Below are 16,714 nucleotides of genomic sequence, written 5' to 3' on the forward strand. Positions count from 1 at the left end.
CAAAAGTGCCCTGCATTAGTAGAGGAGTCTGTCTGGTACATATTTCTGTAGTGAACAGCCACTGTGCGTTGCTCAGTTGTATTTAAAATTCCTTATTTATCATTTTAATTCACCTGTAATCTGACAGTGACCCGTATTCACTGCAAAATTGGAGCCTACTTGAAGCAAATCTGCCATATATATTGCCTTGATTGGAATTGTTTATCAATTATTTCCATAATAGCTAATTGTTCTCATTTGCTTTTTTATCTTGTCCTTCTCTGTAGTTTACGCTTATTCCAGAAATTTGACACTTTCCGGATTCTGGTTTGCGGTGGGGATGGAAGCGTTGGCTGGGTTCTCTCCGAAATCGATAGCCTCAATCTTCACAAGCAGGTACCTGCCCAGTGAGCTTGAAGGAATGAAGCAATAGCGAGAGCATGGGTTGCAGAGGACTTTCTTTAGTCATACAGGTGTAGTTTGCCCCAGGATTGAAGCCAGCGAAAGCTTTCCACAGCAGTGTTCTTGCTGTAGTTTTCCGTGAGATGCAGCACTGGGCTAACTTATTATTCCTATCTTCAGTGCTCCTCCACAACTCCTTTCAAGATCTGGCTTTTGGAGTAGCTCAGAGTTACTTCTGCTCTATTGCCAGCAGAGACTTATAATCAGAAAGAGATGCAGTTAGAAAACTAGGAGTTCCTGAAGGGTTATGCTCCTCATCTATGGCTGTCTTGGCATAGGCAGAAACTTCATTGGAGCGGAGTATCGGACAGTGCTCGGCTTGTTCCCATTTTGTCTTTGGAGGGGTCTATGTTGATTTTGCAGAAGAAGCAGTAGCACCACCTGGCGGTTAAAGGAACGCGTCTGGAGAGGTGGTTACTTTAGCAAGGTGCTCCTGAGACTGTAGCTGTGATACGCTCCTCTCAATTAACAACCTAAAAGCAGAGGAAGTTTTTCCTTACCTAGATGCTTTTCTGGCTATTTTCCCCATCCAGTTACTTTGTCCTCATGCTCTTTCTCAGACTGGTCTTTGTAAGGAGTCATTGGTGCTGCTTGTGGCTGTTTATGGTTTTTGGTTTCCCATTTGAATCTCAGGTCTGCTTTCCTTTCCTGTAATGCAGTGCCAGCTGGGCGTGCTGCCCTTGGGAACAGGGAACGACCTTGCCCGTGTGCTAGGCTGGGGCTCCGCTTGTGATGACGATACCCAGCTCCCACAGATCCTGGAGAAGCTAGAGAGGGCCAGTACCAAAATGCTGGATAGGTGAGTGACCATCACTAACATCATCCCCTGCTCAAGAGTTGTGTAGAAATATCCTCTGAGGAGAAGCAGGCAGTTCGTGATTCTGCCCCGCCGCTGGACTTGTTAGTAATGCCAGTTAAGGTTTTTGCTTTGATAATCCTGTCACACTTCATCAAGAAAAGGTAGTCTGGCTTTCTGTGTCACTGCTGCAGAATAACAGGAGAAACTCTCTGATGTTCAATGTCCTCTCTTGTGTTCCAGAGTTCTCATTAATTGAATTTGAGAGCCTTATGGTCACAATAATTTTCTAAGCTAATTTTTTCTTGGTGTATTTGAACGAATTTATCTGAATTTTGACTTAGAAATGGACTCCTCTACCCCTGTATTGATACTGCCTGTATGTTTTTGTACATTTGAAAATGCTTTTGTCTTTAGAGTTGCATCTTGGCATTGAATCATATAATGCCCATAGAATTTCTGTGAGAGAGTGGGGAAGCATGGAGGAGTTCCTTGTGCCATAGGGCACTTGTTCATAGTGTCATCCTTCCCTCTTCCCCCAGTTCAGCCCCTCTGCAGTTCCATTGCAGCCATGCAGCTTCCTTACATCTGTGACATCCCTGCCAAACTGCAAGTTTTTTTGATTGAGGTTCTAGCCTGTTAGGTCCTTTGGATGAGGGGGGAAACCATCTGTCTTGTAGTGACAGCTGTGGCGTCTCCTTTTCAACAGGTGGAGCATCATGGTGTACGAAACCAAACTCCCTCGCCAGGCCTCCACTTCCACAGTCACTGAAGATTTCAGTGAGGATTCTGAGGTACTTATAGGATGCGGAGGGCAGGGAGATGCAGCCTTAGAACAGACAAGATGGGAGGCAGTGGCTGAGTTCAGATGGAGCAGTCCTGAGCTGTGACTTGGGTGAAGCAGGAGCTGTAAAGATCTTGGGTCTTTAAGTCTGTGAAGTCTTGTGGAGAGGGATGGAGGGTGGGTTACCAGCATCAACAACATAAAGGGGAACAGGAGGGAAATGCTTTGGAACAGGACAGAGAGGAAATGGTTGACTTTTATTTGTTGTTGTGACATGTTGTTGAAACTGGAAAGCTGCATAGCAGCCCTGTGAGCTGTAAAAACACTATTTTAGATCCATAGTTAATAGGGTATTCTAAGAACTGCACTGCTGCTGATTTCTGGGTTCAGAATTAGTTTCTTCATAAGATTCAGATCTTCAGTGTGTAACTGAGCCCTGGACCACAGAACTTTTCCAGGGCAAAAAGAAGCTGTGAAATGATGAGTACTTTGTGGGAGTGAGGGTTACACGGTGTATGTTGTAATGCTGGGAGGCAGCCCCCCAGCAGCTGGTTTCTGACTGTCACCAGGTGCAGAAGATTCTCTTCTATGAAGACTCCGTGGCTGCTCATTTGTCCAAAATTTTGACTTCTGACCAACACTCAGTGGTCATCTCCTCAGCCAAGTAAGTACTTAGAGACAACTGCTGTAGGTGAGAGTTTCAGTGTGACAATCCTGATACAATCCTTTCATGACTCTGTTTTCACTGCCTTCTTTTTCTAGGGTGCTTTGTGAGACAGTGAAGGATTTTGTGGCTCGAGTAGGAAAAGCCTATGAGAAGGCAACAGAAAGTTCAGAGGAATCGGAGGTCATGGCCAGAAAGGTAAAATTGAAAAATTCCTATGGCTTTTTACTTCTGAAGTGGAAAACTGCTTTGTTTTCAGAGAACTAGGACAGCAGCATTTCAGCAAGCACTAAAAGAATGAGCTGCCCAGTCTAGTGATCGTTCTGTCTAAGTGTTCTTCTTTGCCTTGTAGTGCTCTGTCCTGAAGGAGAAGCTGGACTCATTGTTGAAGACACTGAATGATGAATCTCAAGCATCCTCATCTCTGCCAAACCCTCCTCCCACCATCGCCGAGGAAACCGAAGATGGTGATGGCTCAGGCAGCGCTTGCGATTCGTCTAGCGAGCGGTCGGTGGGCTCATCGTGTACTGCACGGCCCCAGATATTTCGCCCCCGGGAACAGCTGATGTTGAGAGCCAACAGCTTGAAAAAAGCCATTCGTCAAATAATAGAGCATGCAGAAAAAGGTAACCTGGGAGGAGTCCTGCTTGTGGCTTGTTGCTGCTGTAGGAAATTACTGCCCTCCCACACTCTGTTCATTTGCGTTTCCTGTCTGTCCCCACCCACACCACAGTTGTGTCAGCACAACTGTTTGCATGGCCTTGCTGCAAAACAGATCTGAAAATACTTGGGAAGGAAATATTTTAAGTGTTTTAACTTGAATTGTTTCAGAAATCTCTTGATAGTGCAGCCCAGCAAAACAGTGCAGTGGTTACAATTGCAGGAGAGGGCAGGAACTTCTTAAACCAGCTTTGTCACAACTGCACTTTGATGCGAGTCAGTTCTGTTCTGATGTAACTTCCTAGGCAGGTGGCCTTCTTCTCCACATTTTGACCCTTTCCTCTCTCCACCCTCTCTCATCCAAACCTCAAAGTTTCGTTTCCTTTGAAAGGTGTCAGTCTCCCAGATGTTAGTCATAAACTCAGTGGTTTAACTTAGACCAAAGGAAGTACTTAACAGCTTTTTACTGGAGATAAAAGCATTCAAGCTGCAGGTGTGATGTCCACGCACACCTTGGTGTGCGCTAAGAACAACCATGTTGGCAGTTACAGGTCATCACAATGCAGCTTGGATTCCCAGCACTGCAGTACTGCCTTCAGCCTGCCCTGAAGGTGAAGCTATGTGAGCTAATGGAAGTTGAGCATAGAATCATAGAGTCACTGGGTTGGAAAAGACCTCTTGGATCATTGAGTCCAACCATTCCTATCTGCCACTAAATCACATCCCTGAGCACCTCGTCTGCTCGTCTTTTAAATATCTCCAGGCATGGTGACTCAACCCCCTCCCTGGGCAGCCTCTGCCAGTGCCTGATGACCCTTTCTGTGAAAATTTTTTTCCCGACGTCCAGTCTGAACCTCCCCTGGTGGAGCTTGAGGCCATTCCCTCTTGTCCTGTCCCCTGTCACTTGGGAGAAGAGCCCAGCTCCCTCCTCTCCACAACCTCCTTTCAGGTAGTTGTAGAGAGCAATGAGGTCTCCCCTCAGCCTCCTCTTCTCCAGGCTAAACACCCCCAGCTCTCTCAGCCGCTCCTCATAAGGCCTGTTCTCCAGCCCCCTCACCAGCTTCGTTGCTCTTCTCTGGACTCGCTCCAGAGCCTCAACATCCTTCTTGTGGTGAGGGGCCCAGAACTGAACACAGGGTTCGAGGAGCGGTCTCACCAGTGCCGAGTCCAGAGGGAGAAGAACCTCCCTGGCCCTGCTGGTCACGCCATTTCTGATCCAAGCCAAGATGCCATTGGCCTTCTTGGCCACCTGGGCCACTGCTGCACACTGCAGCCAGCCTGCCGCTGGGGAGGTAGACATCTTGACCTTGGTGCTGCCCCGCTTTGCTGCTGCTTGTCTTGTGCCAGTTTGGTGTTTGCTGGAGTTCTTTTAGAGCCCAAATCTTGCTTAATCCAGCAAGATTTCTGCTGGGCTCACGGGTGGGATTCCATTGCCTGGTGGGTAGTTTTGATAAACTCCAGAGTGAACAGCAAGTGAGGGCGAGAGAGTGAGAGGAAAGAGGCTCATCCTGCTGCAGAGACAGGGAGCTGGTAGATCGGGTCGGGGCTGTTTACGGAGCTGTGCCCTGTATGGGGTTGCTGGGGAAGATGGTCTGCTGGTCACATGCAAAGTTTTGATTTCTTTAGGCAGCATGCTAGCATTTAATTCTTACCAGCTCTCTGGCAAACTCTTCTCCAAACTGTTTTTCTTCTTCCAGATTATGTAATCTGATTCTTTCCTTTGTTTGTATTTTTTTTTACCAACTGCTGTTTTCTTCCTCCTGATTACATGTGTCTGAGTGCCTTTTTCCAAGTGGCTTCTCCTATTGCTCCAGAACAGATTAAACAAACAGAAAATTCATTAAATTTATCATTTAATGTCCATCTGGTTAGAATTTCTAGCAGCATTTAAATGGAAGCCTATCACCTGAAGCACAGTTTACACCTCTGGAAGCCTGAGTACCTGTAGCTTTAAAGGTGGGCACTCCTATTTACAGCCTCACTGCCAAAGAGCTCAGCAGAGAAAACAGGAGGCTGTGTCAGCCCAGTTCAAAAGCTCCCCAGAGCAGAGCTTAGTTGAAACAAATGATAGAGGAAAGCTATTCCTTTATGGAATCAGGGCTGGAGCACCTCCCATTCGAGGACAGACTGAGAGAGTTGGGCTTGTTCAACCTGAAGAAGAGAAGGCTCCAAGGAGACCTCATAGAGACCTTCCAGTACCTCAAGGGGCTCCAAGAAAGCTGAGGAGGGACTGTTCACAAAGGCTTGTGGTGATAGGACCGGGGACAATGGGGATAAACTGGAAAGGGGCAGATTTAGATTAGGCGTAAGGAGGAATTTCTTCACGATGAGGGTGGGGAGGCCCTGGCCCAGGTTGCCCAGGGAAGCTGTGGCTGCCCCACCCCTGGTGGGGCTTGGGCACCTGATCCAGTGGGAGGTGTCCCTGCCCATGGCAGAGGGGGTGGAACTGGATGATCTTTAAGGTCCCTTCCAACCCGAACTATTCTATGATTTGGAGTCCCATGCTATTGTTATTTATATCAGCGGCACTTGTTCCTCACTAGAAGAGTTGTGAGGCACTTCCTGCTTTCTCTTACCTGCTTTCTCTCTCCTTACAGCTGTAGATGAACAGAATGCCCAGACCCAGGAGCAAGAGGGCTTCCTCCTTAGTCTCTCAGCTTCTGAAGAGGGCAAGGAGCTGAGGAACGAGGATAAAATCTCCCTGCAGTCATCACACAGCAGCAGCTATGGAGTGTCCAAAGGGAGGAGCCAGCGGAAAGGTACTGCTCTGGTGCTGCAGCTGTGCAGATCTCGCTGCAAATTATGATTCTGTTAGTTGTAAGACATTAGAGAGGTGTTAGGTATATTGTATCTTCCTTGTATTACCTTATGTCATTATTATATACCTTCCAAGTTCGGTTTTTCTCTAATTTTTGAATGATTGCTTTTCAGATGCCAGGCCTTGCATGTTCCCGTGCTCTAGCCTGTGCATCGGACACCTCACTTTTCACCACATTTCTGATGGCTGGTCTTGGCATATGGAGCAGAAGATTCACAAATTTCCTTGCACCTTAGCCAGTAATCTGGGTTCTTTTGGCTTTCAGTGCTTGGACGAGGATGGTCTTAAGCTTTTTTCATGTCATCTAGCTGATGACGCTTCCCTGTAAGCCCCTGCCATCCTTTGCAGAAGCCACATCTCAGCCTCATAGTGACTGGTTCTGTCAGCTGTTTGTTTTATGGTAGCTGGAGTGTTTTGCTGTTGAGTGATTCCTAACCCAGTCTTGCTGCTTGGGCTGTGCTGCTGTGTGCTGGTCTGAATCACAGCATTATGTCTGTCAATAACCATGTTTGCATTATGTTTTACAGTGTCCAAGTCTCCTTGCGAAAGACTAATAAACAAAGGAAGTTTGTCCCTGGGCAGCTCTGCATCTCTTCCTCCCCAGACAGGAAACCGGGACAACTTGCCAATGCTGAACACAAAAATCCTCTACCCAAGTAAGTGGAACACCCACCACTTCCCACTGAGGCAGCCAACTCGAGTGTGGGTGACAGCAGCGCAGGCTGCGGTCTCCGTGTGAAAACACGGAATTGTCCTGCCTGATCTTCGTGCAAAGGCCACTTGGAGAGAAAGCCCTTTGGGGGTAACTTTCCACTAGGGCTGAAAAGTGTAGACTTGGAGGGGACTGAAATAGTTTCCAGTTAGTAGCTGATTACCTAGGCACAGATTTGTACTAATTAATACTGTGCAGTGGCAGAATATAGATGCCAATCACAAGTTGATGCTGAGCTCAAAGTTACCTTGAAAAGGCTGATAGGATGCTGCTGAGGGAGGTCTCTGAAGAGTGGCAGCCACAGACTGGGAGCAGCAGTCCCTCCATGTGAAAGCTGAAGTTGCTGGAGGTGCACAGATGCAGCAGAATTCCCACATCTTGTGGAGCAACTTCTCCCCATCGCCATGGTGCTGTCCTTCCACCTCTTCCCCCAAACTACTTGTTCGAATTGTTTCCTCTGGAGGCAGATAATCTCCTTTCACTGTGACAGAGATACTCCTTGTGGGTCACCAGCTAATAATTTAAGAAGCAGGAGTCAGCGGTACTTGGGCATCCTGTAGAATAACTTCAGTCCTCCTCCACCCTACTCATTGCAGCAAGGATCTTTCATGTCTCACCCTGAAACAAAAAGGCTACTGCAGTGAATACACTCCCGTTTCTGTGTGTCTGTACATCTGTGCTGCTGGCCTTGGGTGATACCCCATCAATCAAAACCCCTGCAGGCAGCCCCAGAAACCCTTCTCCTTATCCAGAGCGCTGAACCTCCTAGAGTGGGAGAAAGCACTATTGCTATTGCTTCCGACAGTGAATGACCAGTCAATATATTCTGTCCCGTTGCCTTGTCTCTGAGATTGAAGTTACCTGTTTTCTGTGTATTATTAATCCCACTCTTGCCCCTGGTCGTTTTTCCTACAGATATCCGTGCCGGCATGTCTGGTTCTTTGCCTGGGAGCTCTGTCATCAGCCGATTGTTGATCCATGCTGATCCCTTTAACTCTGAGCCTGAAAATCTGTGAGTATGCCCAGGAGGTGGAAAGGAGGGAGTGGGCGTCTCCAAACGGCCCTCAGCAGAGAGGCAGATTGTTTGTAGAGCGGAATAATGGACTGCAGCCTCCCCAGGTTATGTGAATAAATTCATCAGGACACATCTGACTCACGGTAGAAGATTTTTGGGTTTGGGAGAGAATGAAATCTAGATCAGTCTTCTCCCTACGCTTGGAGATGACTCCAGCTTCTAGTTAGTAGGCACCACCGTGAAGGCCCAACAAAGACCATGGGCAGGCCACAGCAGTTGGGAAATGTGATGTGAAGACATTCTCAGGCTGTTTCTCCCAAAATGTTCAGTTGTAGAAATCCAGCAATACAGACCTCAAGTTGGTTTTTTTTGCATGAGGTTCAGCGTCCCTGAAATGAATAACTGACACTTCGAGCTTGTTTGTCGGGTAACACCCAATACATGCCGGCACATAGATATATCTAAAAACAAAGCTCATTGCTGACATTTTGTGAGGCCTTTTATGCAACAGCAGTGACCAGCAATGCAGCTTTTTGCACGTGAAGTGTAGTCTTCTGAGTATGTTTCTGTTACAAGGGGAGAGATCCTCTGCAAATCTTGCAGCTGTGAATTCTTACAGAGGGCGGCTGTGGGCCAGGGACTTCTGACAAGAGCCACTTTTGTGATACTCCTTGTGGGTGTTAGGCAGTTCCCAGAAGTGCTTATCGGAGCATGTTTGCTTATAGCCTTCTTCATTCTTCACCTTTCTACACAAGATAATTATGAATTGGCCATTGTGGGCACGTGGGATGCGTACCACACGGTGCATAGACTTAGCAATGGGAGTTTTGTTCTTTTGTTTGGCAGTGAATGTTATACAGAGAAATGCGTCATGAATAATTACTTTGGGATTGGACTGGATGCAAAGATTTCTTTGGACTTCAACAACAAACGTGATGAGCACCCAGAGAAATGCAGGTGGGTTTGGCTTTGGCTGACCTTTGGCTGCTGCCAGAAGGAACTGAAACCACTTTGTTTCTGTGCGATTTTGGAGCCAACTGTCGTGCAAGTTTGCTGAATAAGTGTATTATCAGTCTTGTCTGCATAATCCTCCTTCAAGGCTTGAAAGCCTGATGGAGGAGATGAGCTACTGACTTACTCGTTGTGCTGTTATGGATAGTATAAGATCTTTGAGTAGCTGCTTCGGTGGGGATTTAGTGTGTTGCTTCTGTTTATTTCATGATCTCACTCACAGATTTTTCTCTTGGGGTTGTTATTTAGCTATGAGAGAATCTCAGCTCAGTTTTAAATGCCACAGAGGCTACTTGCAGTCTTGATCCTAACTTAATACAAACCACAGGGTTTGGCCTTTTGAACACGGGTGCAGGATGAGATTGATACATTTGCTGTGCTTGAGGTAACGCTGTCCTGGTGTAAAAGAATGACAAGTTCTGTGCCAGGGGAATCTGTGTATGTTTCTAGTAATGTGTGTTACTCACTCATCCTCCATTCCCATCTATTTATTTAAAGGGAGTAGATTCCTAGCACGTGCAATGACTGTTCTGAGCGCTTGACCCTTTTGGAAGCAAAGCATTTCTGTGTTTTAGAACGTAGCAGATGCCATTTCAGTGGCGGGAGGCGGGTGTTATCTATCTATGTGGAAATTAAATGCTTATGCTAACCTTGTCTACTTTGATTTGCCCCCTTAGAAGTCGTACTAAAAACATGATGTGGTACGGAGTATTGGGGACCAAGGAGCTGCTACACAGAACATACAAAAACCTGGAGCAGAAAGTCTTGCTTGAGGTGAGGAATTAGCAGGGCCTTGTGTTGCTACAGCTGGGATGATGTCTAATTGCATCTCCTTCTACTTGATGTTAATGTTAAGAGTGTTTCCCTTCCCTGACTTGCTGTAGCTCCCCCTGAACTGGCAAAACGTGGCTTTTCCTCCTTCTGTTCTCAGCGTGTAAGGGAAGTGTCATCCTCCTGGAAAGTATTAGCTCTCCCCAGCTCAGTGTGCACATGGATAAGATTGTCCTGTTAGGTGTGTTACCTCATGTGAACACAACATTTTAGGCAGTAGGTGCTGTGGAAAGCTCTTGATTTAACTATGCTGTAACGTGCATCAAACTGGAAAAGAAATAGTCTTGTGTGGGCCACATACAGCACAAACTGGTAGCTTACAGAAGACCCTCATCACAGCAGACTGTGTAGGTGTTTGAGGAGCTTTATTCCTCTTCCTGAAGGAATAAGCTGAGACATTTTGCCAAGCCTCTCGCGTGTGCGCTGTTCCTGTTAGGGGAAAGGCAGCAACAATATTCCCCTAAAACCACCCTCTGCCAGAGGAGAGGTGGTTTGTGAAATGTGAATGGATATGTTCTCCTCCATGAGGTCAAGCATAAACTGGAAGAAACCTTAATTAATGTATTACTACACTGTGCAGGCTGTTCTGTGTGCTGGCTGGAGGGGCTCTCTCCTGCTGTGCTAAGAGCAGCGTTACCTTCTTTTCTTCGTAGTGTGATGGGAGGCCAATCCCTTTGCCCAGTCTCCAGGGAATCGCCGTACTCAACATTCCCAGCTACGCAGGCGGCACCAACTTCTGGGGAGGGACCAAGGAAGATGATGTGAGTCTTCTCTAAGACAGTCTGGGAAATGTTTTTCCTTACTGTTGCTTCTGAAGTCAGAGCCCCTGAGCCTGGGGCTTGGGAGAAGAGGCAAGGGCCTGTCTGCGTGTAGTTCCTCTGTGAAGTGAATAAGGTGCTGAACCCCGGCTTTAGCAGCTTTGCACCCACGCAGTCCATAGTTATTCAGAAGAAATACAGATGTTGTCTGAGCATTTGGACTTCCAGGAAATTCCTTAGGTTGACCTCTTCTCAAACTGCTTGAGGAGTAAGGCCCCTTGAAGACAAAGGGAGTTCAAACCAGTCAGAAACGTATTATTAGAGATGAGAAAATGCCTACTCGTAAGAATAACTCCTGCCTTGTAGCCTACAGCCTTTGTATTAGCTGCCACTGGAAGCACAGTGGGAACATCAAAGTTCCTTTTTCTCCTTCCTAGCTCACTGCAGTTCTTCACCGTCTAGGCTTGTCGTTAATTCTATACAGATTAAAAAGCACAATTAGAAGCCAGCCCCCACCAGTAGTGGGTAGAGGAAACCTCACCCTCGGAGCTGTATGTCAACTGAATTCTCTCTCCCTTCTATCTGGCTAGACGTTTACGGCCCCCTCCTTTGATGACAAGATTTTGGAGGTAGTTGCGGTGTTTGGGAGCATGCAGATGGCAGTGTCACGAGTCATCAACCTACAGCATCACCGCATCGCGCAGGTATCAACCACCTTGGAGCTCTTCTTGCCTCCTCAGTCTCCAGCTTGTCGTGCTTTTGCCAATCCCAGTCCGTAAAGCCCTCCTTTGTTCTCTCTCTTGCCCGTGGAAAAGCATCCAATGGCAAAAATGAGTATGTCCAGAGACAATTTGGGCACAGGATTGTTTTGTTGTGGTACAAGTTAGACCACTGATTCAAACCAGATTAGTCTAAAGTCGCCAAATGGTCCCTGCCATGCAAGTGCAGGGTGTTCCCTTCCACCCAGTACGTGTGTGCTCCAGTAGTACCAAAGCCGCAGGACTCGGGGAAGTGCTTTGGAGAGAACGCGAACGCCTCGTGCTTTTGGGAAGACAACATTTTGGAGCTTCTCTGACGCAATCACTTTTGCAGTGTCGGACGGTGAAGATAGCAATCCTGGGAGAAGAAGGAGTTCCTGTGCAGGTGGATGGAGAAGCATGGATCCAGCCTCCAGGTTACATTTGGATTGTTCATAAGAACAGAGCACAGACCCTCACCCGAGACAGGGTAAGAGCAGCCTTGCCTGCACTCTGTAGTGCACACGTGTTTTGAATGTCACATAAGCACTGGGGAGCGTGGCAACAGCCACAACGTGACAGCTTATCTTTGTGAATGTGAGAAGCATCTAGTGGACGCTGACTCTTCTGCTCTGTCCTCTCTCTGTCCTTAGTCCTATTCTCCTTGCCTGGTCTGTACTCCTCTCATTTGACTGCGAGGCCCAGAGTCCATGGCTACCATGTTCTTCCCCTTTTCCGTCCACCCGTCACAGTCAATCTCCTTTTCTTCATCCCCAAATGCTGATTTTTTTGATCTATGAAAGCTTTGCAGCCCTGCTTGTCACCCTCATCATCTTCTCTGAATTACTCTTCCTATTTCAGTCTTCCCCTCCCACAGCCCCTTTTCTTGTTTAACCTTCTCTTGCCATTTCTTGCACTCATTTATCCGTCTCTCCTTGCCCTGAGGCTTTGTGTGTCAGTTTTCATTCTCACCAAATCCGGTTTTGATCCTTCTGCATTGATCTGCTTCACCTCTTCCTGTACTGCTAGCTGTTGCCAGCAGGAATATCCGTATGGCTGCAAGTGGAATAGGTCTTAGCTCATAGTTTCTAGTTACTGGGGAAGCCCAGTTTATTTCTGGATAAGGAGGAGCCTTGAACATTTTTAGTTTCCCTCTCTGAGATGTCACTGGAAGAGATGTGCAGGAATACTGAAGTGTAGGGGCGCTACAGCTACTCAAAGAAAAGGCTTCTGCCAGCAGGGAACTGGTGAACTTCGCTAATCTGACCCTCAGAATTGGCCTAGAAATTTTAACTAAAACCAGGCTTAAGTCAAAATTAAGCCAAGACAAGCACGTGGCCTGGAAAACTTCAGCCCAGACAGCGTTTAGTGAAGTTGTAAGCAGCTGAACAGCTGGGTCCTACAATGAAACGTGTCTTTAGCGGATCTACATACTTTACAGGCATAGGCACAGCTATTGTTTTTATAGAGGTTTTACAAGATCTCTTATAGTTTGCTTGCTGTGTTTTTAGGCATTTGAGAGCACCCTGAAGTCCTGGGAGGACAAACAGAAGTGTGAGTTGTCCCGACCGTCCTCTTTCTCTCTACAACCAGAGATCATGTCTGAAGAAGAATCCACCCAGATCAACCAGTTTGGTCAAGCTGCAGGTGCTCTTATTCACAGGTGGGACTCAAATTGCTTTTGCTGAATAGAACTCTCATTGGTGCCTGAAGTTCTTGACCTACTCCCTGTTCCTGGAGATGTTTCTTTTCACTCTTATCCTCTGCAGTGCTGGTCCATGTCAGTGGGGACGGCATCGCTCATTATGCGCTGTCCTAGCTGCATGAGACTGAAGTCAAATAAACTTTCTTAGGTCATTCTGAACAAAAAATGTTACTCTGATGAGCAAACGCGGATCCTTTAATCCCAAAAGAACCCATTATCTTTGAATGTAAATGATTTTTATCAAAAATTAAACAAAAGCTTCCCTAGGAGCTCAGGTGACGATTTGGGTTCTTGTAACCCTGATGCCCCACAGGGATGTCTGGAAGAAGTCACTGTGGGCTCATCTGCTCATCCTTGAGTCAGACACTCAGCTCCCAAGTCTGGGCCTCTGAGAGAAGATTCCCAGAGTCAAATTAGAGCAGTGTTAATTAAATTAGAGCAGTGCCATATGCGCAGCTGCTTTTCACGTCGCTGTGGCCAAACTAAAATGTCTAGGTTATATTTCAAAGTGATTCCAGCTTGTGTGCAGAATAGAATATGCACCTGGAGTTGTGCTTGGGAAATCTGCCTTGCTTTGCCTACGCATGCTCACTGTAGCAGGGAGAGTTGCCCTGCTTTGCCAGAGGCTGTGCCCCTCCCATGCTTTGTCCCTGCTCTTGTCACTCAGATGGGTATTAAAAGGAGATACCCAGTCAGAAGAGATCTCCTGCTTTGAGCGTGTGCTGATGCAATCTGTAATTCTCTCTTTAGCATTCGGGAAATAGCCCAGTCCTATCAGGACATGGAACAGGAGCTTGCCCATGCTGTCAATGCCAGCTCCAAGTCTATGGACAAAGTCTACGCTAAATCCAAGTCTACAGAGGTACTTCACTCACTTGGCATCTCCCATTTGTCCTTGCCCCATAGCTCTTGGGTTTCCTTTCTGATTGATCAAAAGTAAGCCTTGCTTGTCTAAGTCTTCTTCCTTTTGACTGCTCAGACCTCTGCGTTTCCAGGCTTAATTTGCGCATGAATTGCTTCCCCCGCAGGGTCTGAACTGCAGCCTTGTTGTAGAGATGGTGAATAATGTCAAAGCCCTGCACAATGAGACAGAGCTGCTGCTGGCCGGCAAGATGGCACTGGTAAGAAGCACAAAGCAGGAGGAAAGCTGCCTCTCACTTTCTCTTCTTTCCTAACGTTGCCTTGGCAAGCAACATTTTGCTGGTCTGATTCTTCTTTGTGTAATGGCCAGTTTAAATGTTATCATCCAGGAACTGAGATGATGTTGCTACGTAGGCGTGAGGAGCAGTCAAGCCAGCTTGCGTGGAGTTTGGAGCTCAGAAAAGATAAAAATCATTAACTTGGTGGCATCTGGGAAAGCGCCTGCTGTGTACTTCCTTTTAAAAGGAGAAACTGCTTTGTTAGCTAGGAATTTCAAGGCAATCTGGCTTTTAACTCTGCCTTGCTTCCATTTCTGATCCAGCAATTAGATCCTCCACAGAAGGAGCAGCTCCAGGCAGCCCTGGCAAACATGGACCTCCAGCTGAGGAAACTTGCAGACATCCCTTGGCTGTGGCAGCTCATGGAGCCCTGCGATGAGGAGGTGAGGAGGCCCCAGGCTGTATTTCCCTGACTGTTCTCTTTTTCACTAGCTGGCTGCAAGAGTTTGACTTCCTGTGAATATTTGACTGATGGGAGAAAAAATGATTCAGAAGGAAACTTGACTCCCTAGGGCTAAAGAAAGCAATTTCCTGCTAAGCTCCCTTGCCTAACATGGGATCAACTTTCTCCATTTCCTTTCCCATCTTGATCAGAATGAGTTTAGAATTTTATCTTCTTCTCTTACAAGGCCATGGAGCTGAGCTCAGCAGTACTTGTTGCTCTTGGTCCGTTGCAGTCAACTGATGACCATTAGGCTGATTTTCCCTTTTGTTCTTACAGAACCAGATGCTGGATTATTCTAAACGGAGCCGCAGTGGCAAATTCCGGCTGGTGACCAAGTTTAAAAAGGAGAAGAACAACAAAAATAAGGAGACTCATAGTAGCATGGGATTGCCGGGTACCACGCCTGCTCCTTCATTGTGTCTCTTTCTCACGTCGCTGTGGTCCTACCACTACCTGTTCTCTGTCTGTTCCCTCTCGTGTCCTCTCATTCTGTTTCACGTTCATCTGCCTTTTTGTGAAGGTCTAAACTGTCTTTTTCACCTGGCAAAGTAGCTTGTTGCTCCGTTTTGTCTAAGTCACGATGCCCCAGTACACGCAAACATTCCTGAGCAGAAACAGGATTTGCCCTCTGAACCGTTCTCCTACAGCCGGACATTTTCAGGAATACTTCAGGGGGTGCTTAGTGAAGTGGGTGTGAGGATTTTGGCATTTTAGATATCAAAACGACTGTGGGGCCCAAGTCCGCGTAACTCCAGTCTTTTCACTGCTAATTCTCTGTGATGCGGATAATGATGCTTTTCTCATTGATTCACCCTCAAGCTTTAATCAAGTTTCATGTCTAATTGGCAGGAGATCAGCATCATCACAGGTGCACCCTGACCTGTAATCCTACCGGTCAGTAGATAAAAACTGGCCATGAATCAAGAAATTGCCATTCCAGACACTTTCTCTGAATTGATTTTCCTTTTATGTTCTCCTTATGAAGTTCTTCAGAAGTGCTACCTGTTCTGTGGGCTCCTGGGTCCTGTCCTCTGCCATGGAATCGTCTGGCAGGCTGCTGCTCATTCATTGCCTCCCAGAACCTGGGAACCTGATTGTTCTCTTACTTAGAGGCTGTGCCAGAAGTTGGAAGTCTAAAATCTTCTTCTCTCCCTCACACTTGGAGGAGAGAGGTTGCTCTTTTGTTTACTGAGCACAAATACTCGTACATAGTAGCAAACTAATCTGTGCTTGATTCTTCATATTATGAATCTGTTGTTTTCTGAGCAGAGGAATATCAGTGAACTTAATCTTCTTAAACATGGGATTAAACTTTAAAAAGCGTATCCAATCCCATCAAAACAAGCACACGCTTCCTCCTGGCTTTGCTGCAGCTGGCCTCTGCTTAAGAGCACACCCCCTACCTTTCTCTGTCCTGCCTCCTCTGTTTGAGACTGTAGGTCGTGCTCCCAGCCCTTGCCCTCCTCTTGGTTGGAGGCTGTGGTGCTGCTTGTCCTCCTCTGGCACTGAGTGCTGATGGTGTCCTCATCTCTCTCTGTCTTCTGGGATTCTGGGTACTCAATGCACTCCTGCTTTTCCATCTCTAACAGTTCACCTCTGGGGAACGGAGGAGGTTGCGGCCTGGCTTGAGCATCTCAGTCTTTGTGAGTATAAGGATATCTTCATCCGACATGACGTCCGGGGCTCTGAGCTCCTGCACCTCGAACGGAGGGACCTCAAGGTACTTTCATGATCGGCTCATGAGAAATAGCCACCTGCACCTGCATGACCTTCTGTGCTGAATGTGCTTGGAAATGGTCTGCCCACTGTTCATTCCACGTGCCTTGGCGAGATGAACAGGCTCATTGCGGCCTTGTTTTATTTTCTCACCGTTTTAGGTCACATGATTTTTAATTTTAATAGTAGGGAGGTAGAACAGCTAGTTGAGAGACCGGCTGTCCTGTTCTGCCACAGCTTCCCAGGGATACAATACAGTCCAGCACACAGACTGCAGATTGTTTTCTTGGGAGTCTCTGGTTTTAATGAGGGAGCGGAAGTTTTCAGCTTCTCAGCTCCTGTACCATCTTTGCCAAACATACCATGATTGGAAAAATTTGGGTCTTACATTGTAGTCACTGGCCAAACAGATCAGTGCGCTT

At 47.0% G+C, this 16,714-nt stretch overlaps 1 protein-coding gene across 6 annotated transcripts in view; it reads left to right on the forward strand.

Annotated features, from left to right (window-relative positions):
* The window catches only part of DGKD (diacylglycerol kinase delta), a 60,932-nt gene that overhangs the window by 41,729 nt on the left and 2,489 nt on the right, over positions 1 to 16,714 (forward strand). For all 6 annotated transcript variants that reach the window (XM_069865109.1, XM_069865111.1, XM_069865110.1 and 3 more), the window contains 20 exons: positions 267 to 375; positions 1,101 to 1,240; positions 1,947 to 2,031; positions 2,591 to 2,685; positions 2,784 to 2,883; positions 3,038 to 3,311; positions 5,943 to 6,104; positions 6,691 to 6,819; positions 7,791 to 7,887; positions 8,737 to 8,847; positions 9,579 to 9,675; positions 10,386 to 10,493; positions 11,081 to 11,194; positions 11,583 to 11,717; positions 12,739 to 12,890; positions 13,683 to 13,794; positions 13,961 to 14,053; positions 14,395 to 14,514; positions 14,853 to 14,970; positions 16,166 to 16,296. In XM_069865109.1, coding sequence (XP_069721210.1) covers positions 267 to 375; positions 1,101 to 1,240; positions 1,947 to 2,031; positions 2,591 to 2,685; positions 2,784 to 2,883; positions 3,038 to 3,311; positions 5,943 to 6,104; positions 6,691 to 6,819; positions 7,791 to 7,887; positions 8,737 to 8,847; positions 9,579 to 9,675; positions 10,386 to 10,493; positions 11,081 to 11,194; positions 11,583 to 11,717; positions 12,739 to 12,890; positions 13,683 to 13,794; positions 13,961 to 14,053; positions 14,395 to 14,514; positions 14,853 to 14,970; positions 16,166 to 16,296 — 2,482 coding nt within the window. The remainder of the gene's footprint in view (positions 1 to 266; positions 376 to 1,100; positions 1,241 to 1,946; positions 2,032 to 2,590; positions 2,686 to 2,783; positions 2,884 to 3,037; positions 3,312 to 5,942; positions 6,105 to 6,690; positions 6,820 to 7,790; positions 7,888 to 8,736; positions 8,848 to 9,578; positions 9,676 to 10,385; positions 10,494 to 11,080; positions 11,195 to 11,582; positions 11,718 to 12,738; positions 12,891 to 13,682; positions 13,795 to 13,960; positions 14,054 to 14,394; positions 14,515 to 14,852; positions 14,971 to 16,165; positions 16,297 to 16,714) is intronic.

The sequence above is a fragment of the Phaenicophaeus curvirostris genome, chromosome 10 (genome assembly GCF_032191515.1).
Source record: "Phaenicophaeus curvirostris isolate KB17595 chromosome 10, BPBGC_Pcur_1.0, whole genome shotgun sequence".
In the NCBI taxonomy this organism is placed as follows: domain Eukaryota; kingdom Metazoa; phylum Chordata; class Aves; order Cuculiformes; family Cuculidae; genus Phaenicophaeus; species Phaenicophaeus curvirostris.